Source organism: Protopterus annectens, chromosome 12.part0, assembly GCF_019279795.1.
Source record: "Protopterus annectens isolate FY-2018-M chromosome 12.part0, PAN1.0, whole genome shotgun sequence".
Classification (NCBI taxonomy): Eukaryota; Metazoa; Chordata; order Ceratodontiformes; family Protopteridae; genus Protopterus; species Protopterus annectens.
The window spans coordinates 511,506,484-511,522,185 of NC_056746.1; the positions used below are offsets into that span (position 1 = coordinate 511,506,484).

General features: G+C 41.8%; 1 protein-coding gene across 2 annotated transcripts in view; it reads right to left on the reverse strand.

Moving 5' to 3' along the window:
• The window catches only part of COPS3 (COP9 signalosome subunit 3), a 985,788-nt gene that overhangs the window by 576,647 nt on the left and 393,439 nt on the right, over positions 1-15,702 (reverse strand). For both annotated transcript variants that reach the window (XM_044089656.1, XM_044089657.1), the window contains exon 6: positions 5,224-5,403. In XM_044089656.1, the coding sequence (XP_043945591.1) occupies positions 5,224-5,403 (180 nt within the window). The remainder of the gene's footprint in view (positions 1-5,223; positions 5,404-15,702) is intronic.

Sequence of the window (15,702 nt, forward strand, 5' to 3'; positions counted from 1 at the left end):
CTCTGGGGGCTGTAGTGAGACCATAGGGCAGAGCTCGAAACTTATGAATGGCTCCCAGCTGGAAGTGTAGATGACTCCTTGATGCTCTGTCCATTTTTATGTGACAGTACGCATCCTGATGGTCTATTGAGCACATCCAATCATCTTTCTCTAAAAAAGGAAGAATAGACTGCAGTGTCACCATTCAGAACTTGGACTTCTTCACAGATTCGTTCAGTTTGCTGAAATCCAAAATGGGTCTCTAGTCTCCTGTTCTTTTTGGTACTAAAAAGAATCTTGAGTAATTTCCGAATCCTATTTGGTTTGCGGGAACTTCTTGGATGACTCTTTTGTTTAGCAACTGATTGCTGTAGTTGCTTGTTCCCTCTGATGGGTTGGAACATCCGGAATTTTTCTGATCTGTAGAATGGGCTGGCAAAATGGAATGGGATATCCTCTGGATATTATACTCTGTACCCACTTGTCTCTTCAGATATTTCACCAGGCTTCTGAGTACAAAGTTAATCGTCCCCCGACTGCCTCCAGAGAAGAGCAGGCGGGCCTCCTTTCAGGAGCGCTGATGGGGTCGGCCACGAAAGGAATCGCAGTCACCCTGGTTTTGAGGCCCTCCTGCCACGTAGGTGACATCTACCATTATTGCCTCCCCTTCTGCCCCTGGGGAAGGGTTCACCTTGTGAGTCTTAAAAAAACTCCCTGGGACCTTTTGAACAACATCTTTCCACTCTTCGGGCCTTTAGGATAAGGTCTTGAAGGTACAGAAAAACATACTCCAATGGCAGAGAGTTTTCCCTTCCTGCTTACATCTGGTGTGTGCGTCCTTGACTTTTGGACCAAAAAGAGAGGAACCATCAAACGAGGCATGGGTAAAGGTAGACTTGAAGGGTTCTGCAAGGTTGCAGAAGCGCATCCAGGAGTGCCTCCTCAGGGAAACTCCAGAACCCACTGCCCTTCTCGCTCCATTTGCAACACAGAATATCAGCATCATGGAGGAGTTGACTACAGAATTTAAGGTGGATAGCAGGGCGGTCACTTTTGCTGAGACCCTGCAGCTAATGAACCTTGTAGAGCATCTCCTAACTCCTTCAGGAGATCTCTTTGAAGTCTTGTAAAGTGTGTGAGGTAGTTCAGCGATCTGAGGGTGAACGTTGCTGATGAGAAAACACAGTTCCCGTATCTGTCCATTGTTCGAGAATCCTTATTCGGCAGATGAACAGATGAGGACGTCTCAGTTACTTTTTGGTGGCTGCCGCCACCACCATAGCATCTATGGGTACACCTTTTAAGAGGAATTCCTTATCCAAAGGAGCTGACAGGAACTTATTTGGCCTCCTAGGGACTGGATCCATAGTGTCTGGTGACTCCCACGCCTTTTGACTAACCAAATCCATAAGCTCATCGAAAGGCGGAGAAACCCAGGAGGCTGAAAGTTGAGATCCGAAGGCCTTCAGGTACACGGACTCCTCATCAGAAGGGTTGATGGGTTTCCAGCCGCCTCTGTGTTTTAGGATCTCTAGGATATCTGAGAAAGAGATATCTTCAGAGGACAACCGTGGAGACCCTTCTGCTTCCCACAGGTTAGTGTCAGAAGTGATGGACTCATCAGGGGAGTCTACATGCTTCCTCCTGCATGTCCTCTTTCGAGGTGGCTCCTTAGATGGGTACTCTGGGGAGGCCTCGCAAGAGTGTGGCTTACCCGATGGGGCATCCTGCAGCCCTGAATCTCTGCTGCCCTGTGGATAGGATGGTGCCAAAGCAGATGCCGGTGCCTGAGGGGGAAGAATGCCAGTATCCCTGAGTAGAGCTGCAGGAGGGGATAGCACACTCCTCATCACCTCGAAGGCCAATCCTCCCAGCTCAGAGGACACCCCCGGTTCCGAGGAAGTGGAGGAAATCCCCAGCACCAAGCAGATCAGCTCTGAGGCCGATGAAGGAGCCAATCTCACCAGCGCTGAGGGGCAGGCTAAGAACCAAAGAGACTCTGGTCCGAGACTCCCCCTGGAGCTGACCGGAGAACTACAGCTCCTAGAAACTCCGGATGGCACCAAAAGTGTCGGAGCAGGCAACAGTTCCGAAGAATCCTGAAGGGGTCTTGGGACCAAAGGGTCTATCACAGGAGGTATATGGCATTCTGGCTCCGAAGATCCAGCTTGGCTCGGAGGAGGAATAGTGGATGTAGTCATCTTAGGTGGCTCTGAGACCGGTGGGGGTCAGAGCAGAGAACAATTTTGCCAGCACCGGTGACTTCAAATGTCTGAGCACCATCTTGTCCACATAGTCATCTGATAAGCTCCTAGAGAACCTGGATGAAAAAGAGTGGGGGATCGAGACCTTTGAAGAATAGGGGATCTCAAAGTCTGAGATACCGGTTCTAATTCCACGGACTGGCTCCAAGAAGTAGTCTCCATCGGTTCCTAAGTCTTTGGAACCAAAGAGCTAGATTTGTCTGTACTGACTGTCTCCCTCGGTTCCAAACGCGGTGGAGGTGAGGAGATAGATTTCTCAGTCAACTTAGGCAATTTCTTTGGAGGCTCTGAATGAGCCTAAGATGAAGAGGAAGGCCTCTTGGACTTGTCACTATTTGTTGGAGAAGATTGTAAAGCCTCATCAAAAGAAGGCTTTATTAAACCTCGTAGAATCAGTTTTTCCTCTTATGTAACACTCGAGAGTTTAAGGAGTGGCAAAAACTGCAGGATTCCTGTAGGTGAGTAGCACCTAAGCAGTACACACACACACTGTGCCCAGTAGTAACAAACATTTTCTGAGAGCATTGTTAGCATTTCTTGAACCAGAGACTTTGGGCTCTTTGTCTCTACATTCTTTAGACATGCTGAAACTGCAATAAACTGCACTGAAAGTATACCAAATAAGCTAAGCTAAACACACACACAGCAAAAAACAGTACAGGGAAGTAAAGCTCTACCCTCTAAGTTAAACGGGCGCTAGGCCCTCTAACTTAAATGGACCTAGCCAAGCTGACTAGGAACAAACACAAAACCTTCTAATAAAAAAGCGTGTTACCTTTAACACTCTAACTTAAATGAGCTAAAGGGAAATACACAATTACCACAAGACTGACAAGGATAGGATAAGGCCTAGGGAAAAAAAACGACAGCCAATAAGCAACAACACAAACGGGCGAAAAACGAATTATGCCAAAAACCTATAAGAAGGGTAAACTGCCTAAACTAAGAACTACAATAACTCTAATTACAAGAAATTTGTCAAAAACAGCTATTAGTAATGTAATCAAAAAACACTTAGCCACGGCCAAGAAGAGAGCATCTGAACTCGTCAAGCCACAAATGAGACCTGGGGGTTACTCCAATGCACTGTGGGATGGGTATTCGGCCACGAGCCAAGTGAGAGACTTTGAGCTAGTGTATTGTCCATGTCGGAGCAGACTACTGGCTCCAAACCCATCCAGTAAGAAAGAAGGCGAGAGGGACAACATAACATGCTATAATTCAAAGTGGAAAGGGATGATAGTGATACTGGTGGATACTCAAGAAATAAGGAAAGACTAGTTTTGGATGCTGATCCTTAAGGAGAACTATAGTAGTCATACAGAATATTATTCATAGGTAGCAGAAAGAACTAAGCCAACACGAAAATGGAGAAAGGAGGGATGACTGCAATTAGAGGTACACAGATTAAGCAAGACGGGGCTGCAATTTACTGGAGAAATTTGACAAAGGAACCAAGACAGTGGGAGCAAATAATTAGAGAAGGAAAGGTAACAGAATGGGAAGAGGCCATGAATACATTTGGAGTGCAGGCTAGCGACTGTATTCTGATACCAATCCTTGATGGGGAAAGGCAGACAAAAGGAATAGGGAGATCTTAAGTAAAAGACCAGCGATGATGGTAGAGTTTTTAGAAGAATCTAGAACAAATGCTGCTAGTTAAAAAAAAAAAAAAAAAGTTAATTTGCAGGGCATATAAAATACTGCATGACAACTGTAGGAATCAGAGTGGGTTTGAAAGGATTGGATAAGCAATTCACAACGTAAAAAATGTGAGGATATATGTATGGCTCCCAAATATGCAGCAGACTAGAAGATTTAGGATTTTTGATTTGAAGTGTTTGCATAGGTATTTTCATACCCCAAGCAGACTCCGAAGAATTTTTCCTAAAGTAGAATGCAATTGTTGGAGATGCGATGTGCATGAAAGAGGCAGTTGGGAATACATTTTTTGGAATTGTAAAAATTCCCTGCAGACTATTGTGTCAGAAATACTGGATGAGCAAATTACTGTAACTAAGAAAATTACTTTTTGGGCTATGATATAGGATCTGAATTGCTCAGATATAGTAAGGCCTTGCTGAGTTTAATTATGATGGCTACCAAAAAAGCAAGTAATAGGAAAATGTAAATTAAAGTCTAAACCAACTATATTAGAAGTACTAACAGAAATAAAAGAACTGGAAGTGGGATCTTTAGAAAAGGGCAGAAACAAATTACATAGAAAAAATGCGAATTGTGGGAACAATACATGCAGAACAACGTTTTGATGGAGGAATGGAGGGTTTAAGGGAAAATTAACAAGAGCTTTACAGTCATTGTCAACTGAACATTCCGTAGACTACATGTGATGTATAATGTTTGCAACTAAAAATATGTCAATATGGTTTGTTTTCATTTATATAAATAGATGCCTGCCCTTGTCATCAGTGATAATCACTAAAGATTTTTTTTTTACATTTACAAAAAATGAGTACTTCATCTGGCAGCTCTGCTATAGATACAGAGCAAAATGACAGACTAATATAATGCAACCAGCGTCAGTCAATATGCAAAGTACACTGCAGCAGGAAAGAACTAAACAGAAAGATGGTGTGAACAGACACCCACTTAACACTGAGAATGCACCAACATCCCAGGGACACGGGCTTCCATCTAGCTCAAAGGGGGAAGGGTGTTAAGCTCTGGAAGTTGGGCTGGATGCTGGAATTCCATCAGTCAGTAATACTGTAGCACTGATCCATACAATGGGCAACAACAATAACTAGCTATATTAACATTACAGACAGAACAAGTTATATTCATATGTGCACTTATTTTAATGCTTTTCATCAAGTCACACTTCATCAGCCTGCTGTCTTTGTCATTCAAGACTCTTTGATACTTGGGTAGAATAGAGGACTGGAGGAAATATTGGCAGGAACAATGCTTGACGTTTACTATGTTTAAACAGTGTGTGTGTAAATGTAAAGCAAATTACCTGTTCATAAAAGTAGAGAGCTCTTTCAAAGTTCTTCAAACCAGTGTAGATCATTCCTCCATAATAATAATAACATAAAAAGTGCTTGGCATCATAAGTACCATTTTCTTTACAAATGTCCATCATATCCACATCCAGAAATGGGAGGGCAGGCGTAAAACATTTTGCTAGCAAGCAAAGCTGAAAAAGTAAAAACATAAGATATGTATTATTCTGTAATTGACTTTATCCCTTTATCCAATCAAATAAGCTAGCCAGAGCAGTTCCACATACCAAGCTTTAATTAACACAATGCACACTTTCAAGATACACGTATGGTGATGCAGCTTTCACAGAACGGTATGTCCTAAAGTATCTAAGCCATTTGAGTCTGCTTCTGAATGTCCCTCTACATTTTCTAAATTCAGAGGATCTAAAATGTTTATATTGATGGGAAAAAAAGAATCTTATTTTGCTGACTGGCTTGGCCCTGCTGGCCTAGCACCCATGAAACAAATTAACAACAGCTGTAACATGCAATCATAAAGAGACACTACTAGAGTAGCATAGTACCAACTTGATAATGATGGTATCGGTCTGTGTACAAATGCAGTGGGAAAATACAATAGTAGGATACATACATACATATATTTCAAGCATGGGCATTAATGCCCTTCTAGCCTGCCAATATACCAAAACAGTTGTTCCAATAATGTGTCCAGGCTGTTCTTAAAAACATCTGAACTAGTGTTTGCTTTAATGTAATTTGGTAGTCTATTCTATGCATCAGCTGCTCTCTCAGACAGCCAATTATTAAATTCTCATTTATATAGAATCTTCAACATAGGTTGTCTGATTATCTACTACTTTTTGAGAACCCCAAACATTCCCAGAGGCAGATGTGTCTTAATGCCCTATATACCTAAATAAGGTCTCTTCTTAAATACCTATATGACACTGTGTACAAGTTCAGATATTTTAATCTTTCATAAAAAATTTTCATATCCATGGATGCCCTTGGTATATTTCCACAGTACTCTTTCCAGTTTACTCATGCTGGTTTTCTTATAAGGTTTTCATATTGTTATTCCATACTCAAGTTTGGGTCTGAAGTAACTAACAATTACTTCATAAAGTCTGATTTGCTAGACTTTATAAACCTTTTTATACAACCTACAGTTCAATAACTATAATTATACCATGACCCCCCATTAATATTCCAAAACGTGCACGTTGCAAATCGACTTATACTAATGGAAAAAGGTCCGGTCGCCCAGACATTTTCCATTAGTATAAGTCTTTTTTTAAAACACTGTCTCGCTATGTTAAAAGAGTTTAACATAGCGACACAGGTTTAAAAAAAAGCAACGGAGATCTCCGTTGCTTATTTTAAAGCTGTCTCGCTATGTTAAACCCATTTAACATAGCGAGACAGGTTTAAAAAAAAAGCAACGGAGAAAGCAAGATCTCCATTGCTTTTTACTGTTTCACTATGTTAAATGGGTTTAACATAGCGAGACAGCTTTAAAATAAGCAACAGACATCTCCGTTGCTTATTTTAAAGTTGTCTCGCTATGTTAAACCCATTTAACATAGCGAAACAGTAAAAAGCAACGGAGATCTTGCTTTCTCCATTGCTTTTGGCCACAGCTCTGATGTACTGCGTAGGCATGCGCAGTACATCAGAACTGCCGCGGATACCAGACAGCTGTGGAAGGGCAGAAAAGAGACATTATACAATGCCATTATTTAAGAAAAGTAATTATTTCTTTTCTTAAATAATGTCATAGTATAATAGCAATAACCCACTTCTGGGTGTGGGTAATGCGGGATTTACCCACGGTTGTCTTTGTTCGGTCCCGAGGGCGAAAACCACGCCAACCGTGGGTAAATCCTGCATTACCCACACCCAGGCGTGGGTTATTGCTATATTAACCAATTGGTTGATATCATTAGAAGAATTCAAAGCTAAATCTACCCACATACCCAAATCCTTAAATTAATCTACAGTTTCAAACACTGTGTTGCATTAAATGTTCACCTTTAAATTTGTCTCTCCTAAACCTCATGTGCTTAGTTTCTGATGTATTTATCAGCATATTATTCTCCTGTGCCCAAATGGTCAATTTAGTCAAGTTCTTTTGCAGACCTGCCCCATCTGTAATATAAGTAATCAGTTTACCTAAATTCAAGTCATCTGCATATAGACTGTAGAACATCTTAGGTGAAAAAGATACAATCTAAACAAGTATGGGCCTAGGAAAGAGCCCTGGGGGACACTAGACTGTAACCAAGAATTTCAACTGTCCACTTATTTTTACTTTCTCCAAGTCTTTTGGGTTTCCTAACACCATGATGGAAATTGACTCCATTCCTAAGTCACAGTATGATTAAAGTCCATTAAATTAGTACTGTTTCAATTTTTGACGTTAGCCAGAAGTGCTCTTCACAGCACCCGCATTGTGCCCAGAAATTACTCCCCCTGCAACTGGTATGGAGTTATATGTACTGGTAACATATCCAAGTACGATTGTAATTTCATTTTTATAAGACCCGTTGCTCCTACTACTATTGGAACCATCTGGGTATCCTTCTTCCACACTGTCCACATTTCTGCCCGCAAATCTTGGTACTTTATGACTTTGTCTCTCTCTGTACATAAGACACTGTAGTCACTAGGTGTAGCAATTTCAATGTTCAATGCTACTTCTGTCTTCTTTTCATGAACAGCTATATCTCGTTTTCTTGCATCTATATTTTGAACTGCAGGTAATGGGTGATCCCTTGTGACAAACTTCATAATTTTCTACAATACTTTCTCATGTTTCTAGTGTTTTTCATCTTCTCCAGTATTATAATGTTTGCACAATTCCCACATTATTATGCCTTTCAGTATACAGTCCTTCTGCCATTAGTATATCACAACCAGCAACAAGATATGCGACTGTTTCGTGTTCTGTTACAAAACCTACATTTGTCTGTTTCTACCACATGTTCGTGTACGTAGTCTACTAACATGGGCCACCAACATTAACCTTTCATTTTTTGGTTTAAATTCCTCTCTCCTTAACCATTCCTGCGTTCGATCCTGATTAACATGAGGTTGTTTGAAAAGTTTTCTATACTTGCAACTATATTTACGCATTTTCCACATTTCTTGCCTTCTCATCTGATCCTTCACCTTGTATTCTTTTGTTTTTGGCACATTCAGTTGCTGACTGATTTTTATCTACTTTTGGTTTGATTTCCATTCCTGCTTGATGCTGATATGTTTCTGCTAAACCAAGCAGGGAAATCATCTTAGACTTATTCTTCATATGTTTCAAAACTTCACTATGTTTAGGTCTTGTGAGGTCAGTAGATATGTATGCAGTCCCACGATTGCAGATCTATACATGTAATCAATTTCGAGGAGGCCCATACCTCATTCCGGGAACACACAGTCCTGGTATGTACTGATTTATTGATGAGCATGAAGCATCCTTATTTTTCTGTCCAACCTATTCAACACCCTTTGGGGCCAGTCAATCATTCCAAAAATGTAAGTTAGGACAAGAAGAGCAAATTGGTTGATAGCTTGAGCTTTCTTTCTAGATGTCAATGCTGTTTTCAGTATTAAAGTCTTCTAAAATATTCTTTACTAAGTTTTATTTGCATTTGTTCATGTTTTACTGTTGATCCTTCATAAATCCTTGCTAAAGTTCTTTTATATTGCATTCCTGTCCCAAAATTATGTTTTCGTGATGCTGCAGCTTTCCTGCTTTAAAGGTTGCTTTTGCACACTTTACTGTATGATACTCACCATGCCCTATTTGTAAGTCATATGCAGTTATCAATCTCATCAAGAGTACATCAATACCTAGTTATAATTTATTGATCAGAGTTTTTACTATTACCCTATCAAATGCTAAAGTTTAATATATATAAATCACATCACAGCTCAAATTTCCAGACAGGTGATCCGCTGTGGTGACCCTTAACTGGGAAAAAGCCATAAGAAGAAGAAGTTATTACTATATTGTTAAAGATGGTAATAGATGCATTTTTAACATATGCGTGCTGATATAAATTTTTTCAAGTCCCAACCTTTCCAATTCCAAAAATTACTTTCCCAATATTACCTTCTCCATTGTTTTCCACAACATGAAAGCAGACTTAAGGGTCTTTATAACTCTGGGTTTGTCCTACTTCCCTTTCCCTTAAAGACAGGTTTAGTAAGTGCATGACTTCAATCCTGAGGAATCTCCCCATATTTATATACCCTATTAAATAACCCATATAATGGTACTGTAAGTTCTTGCTGAAGTGTTCTTGGATCATTATTACTAATTCTGCATTCTCCCTATGCTTTGTTTGGATCCAATTTGCATAGTTCTTTTTCAATATAATCCAATTTGATTTCAGTAGCTGAGGTTACTTGGGTGTCACTATGACAACTTACCATCCCTTTAAGAAGCCAAACTGTCTTGAATAAGACTTTGTAAAGATATCTATAATCTGTGGTCTCTGAGAATCTTGTGTATCTATAAAATGATTTCTATTGTGCTCAATATCTTTATATAAATTTTCTTCATTTTTTTTTTATCTTGTCTAACACTATGCTTAACTTGTTTGTCCAGCTTGTTTACTTCAGTTTTCAAAGTTGTAGTTCAACCTCTTTCCCATGTCTTATATTATTGTCCCTCACCTTAATCTAGCATCTTGTCTTTATGGAAGTATATCCTCCTGACATTCTGTGCCTAGATACTAATGTTAAATATTTTTATTTTATTTTTTGCATTCAAGTAATTTCTCTTAAGAAACTTTCCACATTTCTTCTGCAGTTTTTCCACTGAACGCACTCCAATTAGTTTTACATAGTGACTGTTTTGCTTTCATATAATCTGTTTTTAATCTTCTGTGCATTGGTTTAGATTTCAGTTTGGCAGAATTATCTAGCAAAAAATTAAACTTAATAATCCCATGATCATTGCATATCAACGGTCGTAAAACTTGACATGAAGTAACAATTCCTCTAGGAGCACACACAACACATAGCATGTTCCATTCTCTGGTAGTTTTTTTTTTTTTTTTTTTTAACCATCTGAAGCAATTGTTGTTCCTGAACATACATTGTGAATCATTTCCTTACTAATGTTGTTGAATCAATATTATTCCAGTCTGCTTCTGGTAAATATAAGTCCCCAGTCACGATTATTCTTCACTCTTGTGTTTCATGCAAGAAATATATGAATTCCTCAAGGTCATCAGCATTGGCAGTCTATACACTCAAACAATTGTTGATGCTCATAGGTTCATAGGTGTGTACTAGGCTAATGGCCCTGGAGCCATTACAAGCCTAGCCCATAGGAAGTGCCCTGGCATCATGCCGCCCAACGTTCGTTCCCAGTGCCTCTATCAAGTAGAGCCACTGGAGTGATCCCCGGGGTGAACTTTCTATTTCCCATCCACTCATCAAGATTTCTCTTGAAGAGGGCCAGTGAGGTGCTTTGCTTGACATGTACAGGAAGTCTATTCCAGAGCATGGGCAGTCTCTGGGTTATGAACCTGTCCCTCTAGCATGTTCTGTTGATTGTGGTAATGAGGTTGAGATCTCTGGAGCGTGTGGTGCAGAGGGATTGGGATTTCTTTAGATGTAGCATTTCTAACAGAGCTGGGTCAGACATGGCTTTGTAAGTCAAGCAGAGATCACCTCTTAGTAGATGATATGAGACAGAGAATAGCTGGAGTTTTTTGAGTCTGTCCATGTAGGACATGTGTTTAAGACCTAGGATACTCTTCGTGAGGTACTTTTGTGGCCTTTCCAGCTGTTGCATGTGTTTAGTGAGGTACATGCCAAATGGGGCATTATACTTGATGACTGGCCTAATGAGGGAAGACTAGAGAGAGAGAGGACGACCTCTTTCTTCCTGGATGCAAAACCCTTGGCAATAAGATGTGCCACATAGAAGGACTTTCTGACCACAGCGGCACATGTTCCAGGATTGTCTTTATTGTCACAGTTAATATAGTACTGGTGTTACCATTGAACATGTAATAATCACAGGTCTCATAACTATCATTAATCCCTGTCAACACCTCCACCTGATTTTTTGTTAGAATGTCTATTACAGTAAAAAAACATTTATACTGTGACAGGAAGTACAGTTGTGTACACTTACCATAAATGTAGATGTTCGAGTGTATTCACTGTTGCAGTCATCACATCTGGGTTATCTGCCTGCAGGTAAGCCCTCAGCCGGCCTGAATACCAAAGCCTTCAGATTTCTGCTTCAGATGCTCTCTCTTCTTCCATGACGTCAGGTCGTCAGGTGTATAAAACAAGCAGCCAACACCATTATATCAGTTTTTCTTGCCCCAGATATCAGGTGCCCCCACAATAGGAAGCAATTATATGGTATGGTACACCCCCATCAAAAAGCAAATACACCAGAAAAAATAAATATACCAAACAAGGAAAGGTAGAGCCAAGAGAAGTCAGGGGGCAGGAGGGAGGGTAACCAGGACTGCAACACTGAATGCACTCGAACATCTACATTTATGATAAGTGTACACAACTGTACTATGTTCTTCATGTTTCCATGTTGCAGTCATCACATTTGGGTTGATTCCCAAACTAAGGAAGGGAGGAGGATTAGGGCCAGCTATTAAGCCCTGCAAGACTGCAGTGGCAAATCCAGCTCTGGATTTAGAAAAGATAGGCATGTGGTAATGCTTGGTGAAGGTATACACAGAGCTCCAGGTAGCAGCTTCTAGGATGCCCCTGGTAGGGATTCCTCTGAGAAAAGCCGCAGAGGTAGATGCAGCCCTGGTGGAATGTGATCTTATACCCTGTAGGGTAGGTTTTCCATGGTGCTTGTAGCAGAAATGAATGCAATGGGCTAACAATTTGGAAATGATTTGCTTTGAAATGGCTTTCCCCTCTGCTCCTGCAGCAAAGCCAACTAGCAGCTGTTCAGATTTTCTGAAAGGCTTAGTCCTGTCCAAATAAAATCTAAGTTGTCTGTACATGTCCAGTACTGTGGAACCAAATGAAGACCTGTCCCTGGAAGCCTTGTCTACTTTGTAATGTGTGATAAAGGTATGAGGCTTAGACCAAGTGGCTGCAGCACAAATATTGTCAAGGGGCAATTTAGCTTGAAAGGCAGAAGACATAGAAATGGCTCTGGTAGAATGAGCCTTAGGTTTGTGTGTCAATGGCATGCTTGCATTTGCATAAACAAAGGATATACAAAATCTGATAACCATTTAGATAGGGTTGTTTTAGCCACTGGATTACCTTTTCTGGCCTCTGAAAAGGATACGAAAAGTTGATCTGATTTTCTAATATCCTTAGTTCTGTCAAGATAAAATCTGAGCTGTCTGTGTACATCAAGTTTGTGCAGCATGTATTCTAATTTGTTAGAGTGGCTGGGGAAAAAAGTCTGGCAACTCAATGACCTGATTGATATTGGATTCAGAACAGACTTGGGCAAAAAGGAGGGGTTTGTTCTGAGAGATACTCTATCAGCATGGAAAATCATGTAAGGAGGCCTGACAGATAATCCTTGAAGTTCTGACACTCTGTGGGCAGAAGTAATGGCTACTAGAAATATAGTCTTCCAGGACAAATATTTGAGATCACAAGAAGATGCTGGTTCAAAAGGGGGGAGAATTATTTGAGACAGCATAAAATTCAAATTCCAGGGAGAATAAGGGATTTTGACAGGAGGTCTCGTGAGAAAAGCCTTAGATAACTTATGTCCCATAACATTCAACCCACCGAATCCAAGGTGGAAATTTGATATGGCGGCTAACTGGACTCGAACTGTGGCAGCTGCTGCTCCTTCTTTAAAAATCTTTGTCAGAAATTCTAAAATGGACAACAGAGGAGCTCGGAAAGGGTCGATTTTCTGTATATACTAGCCCAAATTGAGAACCTGTTCCACTTACTGCGGTATAGTTTCCTGGTGGATGGCTTGTGAGAAGACAAAAGGATTTGTCTTGTATCATCTGAAAGCAAATGAAGCCTGGCAATTAGGGGAAGTGGATTACCTAAGCAGTCAGTTTTAGGGACTGCAGTTAAGGATGGAGGTCCCCTGACGGGTGTGTCAGAAGGTCCGGAACTGGGTCCAGGATCCATGGATCCTCCAGTAGATGATGGTGAAGGAAAGGTAACCAAATCTGTAAAGGCCAGTAGGGGGCTATGAGGATAACTGTCCTTCCCAGCGACTTTGCTTTCTGTAAAAGCTTGGGAATCAGTGGAATAGGTGGGAATGCATATAGGAGACCTGGAGGCCAATCGTGTAGGAGTGCGTCTCTTGGGGAATGTCCTGGAGGTGGTATTAGGGCAAAGTAGCTTCTGCATTTGGTATTGATGTGACTGGCAAAGAGGTCGCAAGGCTGGCCCCATTTGCAGAAAATCAAATCCGCAACTCGTTGGTTGAGAGACCACTTGTGAGGCAACAGTATTGCCCTGCTTAGCTTGTCCGCTATCACGTTGGATTTCCCTGGGATGTGCGTTGCTATCAGAAAATGGTGGGACAACACAGCCCATTACCATACCCTCCAGAACATTGATATGCAGATGTGACTCTTGATCCGTCCATGCGCCTTGGGCAGTCTTTCCCTGAAAATGCCCCCCCCCCCCAATCAGGGAAGCGTCCGTGGTCACAGTGGCTACTGGGGGGGGGGACAAAGGGTCTTCAGATTGCAACATAAAGAGATTTCAACCACCACCGAAGGTCTCTCTTGCAAGAATCTGTGATGAGAATCATGTGGTGCATCAGTAACTTTTGGTAAGACCAGTGAGCGAAAAGGAGCCACTGAAGGATTCGCATATGCATCCTTGCGAGTGGTACAGCCAGGATTGCAGCCGCCATCAAACCTAGCACTTTCAAGACCTCTGCTGCTGTAGATTTGTTCTTTGACACCAGTGAGATGACGTGTTGACGAAGAAGTGAGACTCTTTCGATTGGAAGACGTAGAGTGGTGGTTGAGGTATCTAACTCTGCTCCTATACAAATGGTATGCTGCGATGGCAATAAGGCAGACTTTTTGAAGTTGACTGTAATGCCTAATTGATGGCAGAGTGTCAGAGTATATTGTGTTGCCTGAGTCAATTGATGCCTGGTGGTAGCAGTGAGGAGCCAATCGTCTAGGTATGGAAACACCTGGAATCCTAGACGCCTCAGGTGAGCTGTGACCACTGCCATGCATTTAACATCCTGGGGGGTGTAGTGAGACCAAAGGGCAGGGCTCGAAACTGGTAACGACTGGCTCCCAGCCGGAAACGCAGGTGACCCCTGGAGCATCTGTTCATCTTTATGTGATAGTACGCGTCCTTGAGATCTATGGAGCAAATCCAATCACCTTTCCCTAGGAAGGGAAGAATGGAATGAAGCGTGATCATTCAGAACTTCTCTTTTTTTACAAATTGGTTGAGTCTGCCGAGGTCCACGAGAGGTCTCCAAGTCCCCTGTTTTCTAAGGTACCAAAAAGAATCTTGAGTAAGTTCAGAATCCAACTTGGTCTGCTGGGGCTGGTTGGATGACTCTTTTTCTAGCAATTTTTCGACCTCTACGATTGCTTGTTCCCTGAGACTGGGTGGAACATCTGGGATTCTGTTTACAGGAGTAGGAGGGGAAGAGAACGGTATGAAATATCCTCTGGAAATGATGCTTTGTACCCATGTATCTGATGTTATGTTTAGCCAGGCTTCTGGGTACAAAGACAAGCGATCCCCGACTGCCTCTAGAGCCGGAAAGCCTGGCCTCCTTTCAGGAGCGCTGGTAGGGTTGACCAGAGAACTGGCCTCTATCACCCTGTTGCTGTGGAGCCACTCTGCCGCACGGGCAGTGTCTTCCGTTATAAACCCCCCTCCTCTGCCTGTAGAGGGGGTTTATCCACATGTGTCCTGAAAGGCTTCCTGTGCTTTTCGGAACCACATTTTCCCACCTCTAGAGCCCTTGGGATAGGGCCGAGTAGGGGTAGAAAAACAGACTCCAACGGCAGATAGGGTCTTGCCTTCCTGCTCACATCTGGTTAAAGTTTCCTTTACTTTAGGCCCAAACAGTGATGAGCCATCAAATGGGGTGTTGATAAAGGAAGACTTAAAGGGCTCCGCAAAGGAACAGAGATGCATCCAGGCTTGTCTCCGCAGAGCAATGCCTGAACTAACGGCTCTACTCGAACCATCAGCTGCATAAGATACGAGACATACTGACAAGTTCACAACCGAGTTTAGGGTAGCAAGCTGTGTGTTGACTTTGTCGGCAACCCCTGCAGCTACCATACCCTGGAGAGTATATCCTAGCTCTTTCAGGAGATCTCTTTACAGTCTCGTAAAATGGGTTAAATAGTTCAGCGATCGCAGAGAAAAAGTCGCTGAACTAAACATGCGTTTCCCATATCTATCCATGATTCTAGAATCTCTGTTAGGAGGATGGATAGATGCGGATGTTTCAGACACTTCCTTTTTGCTGGCTGCAGCTACCACCATGGCATCAACAGGCACTCCTT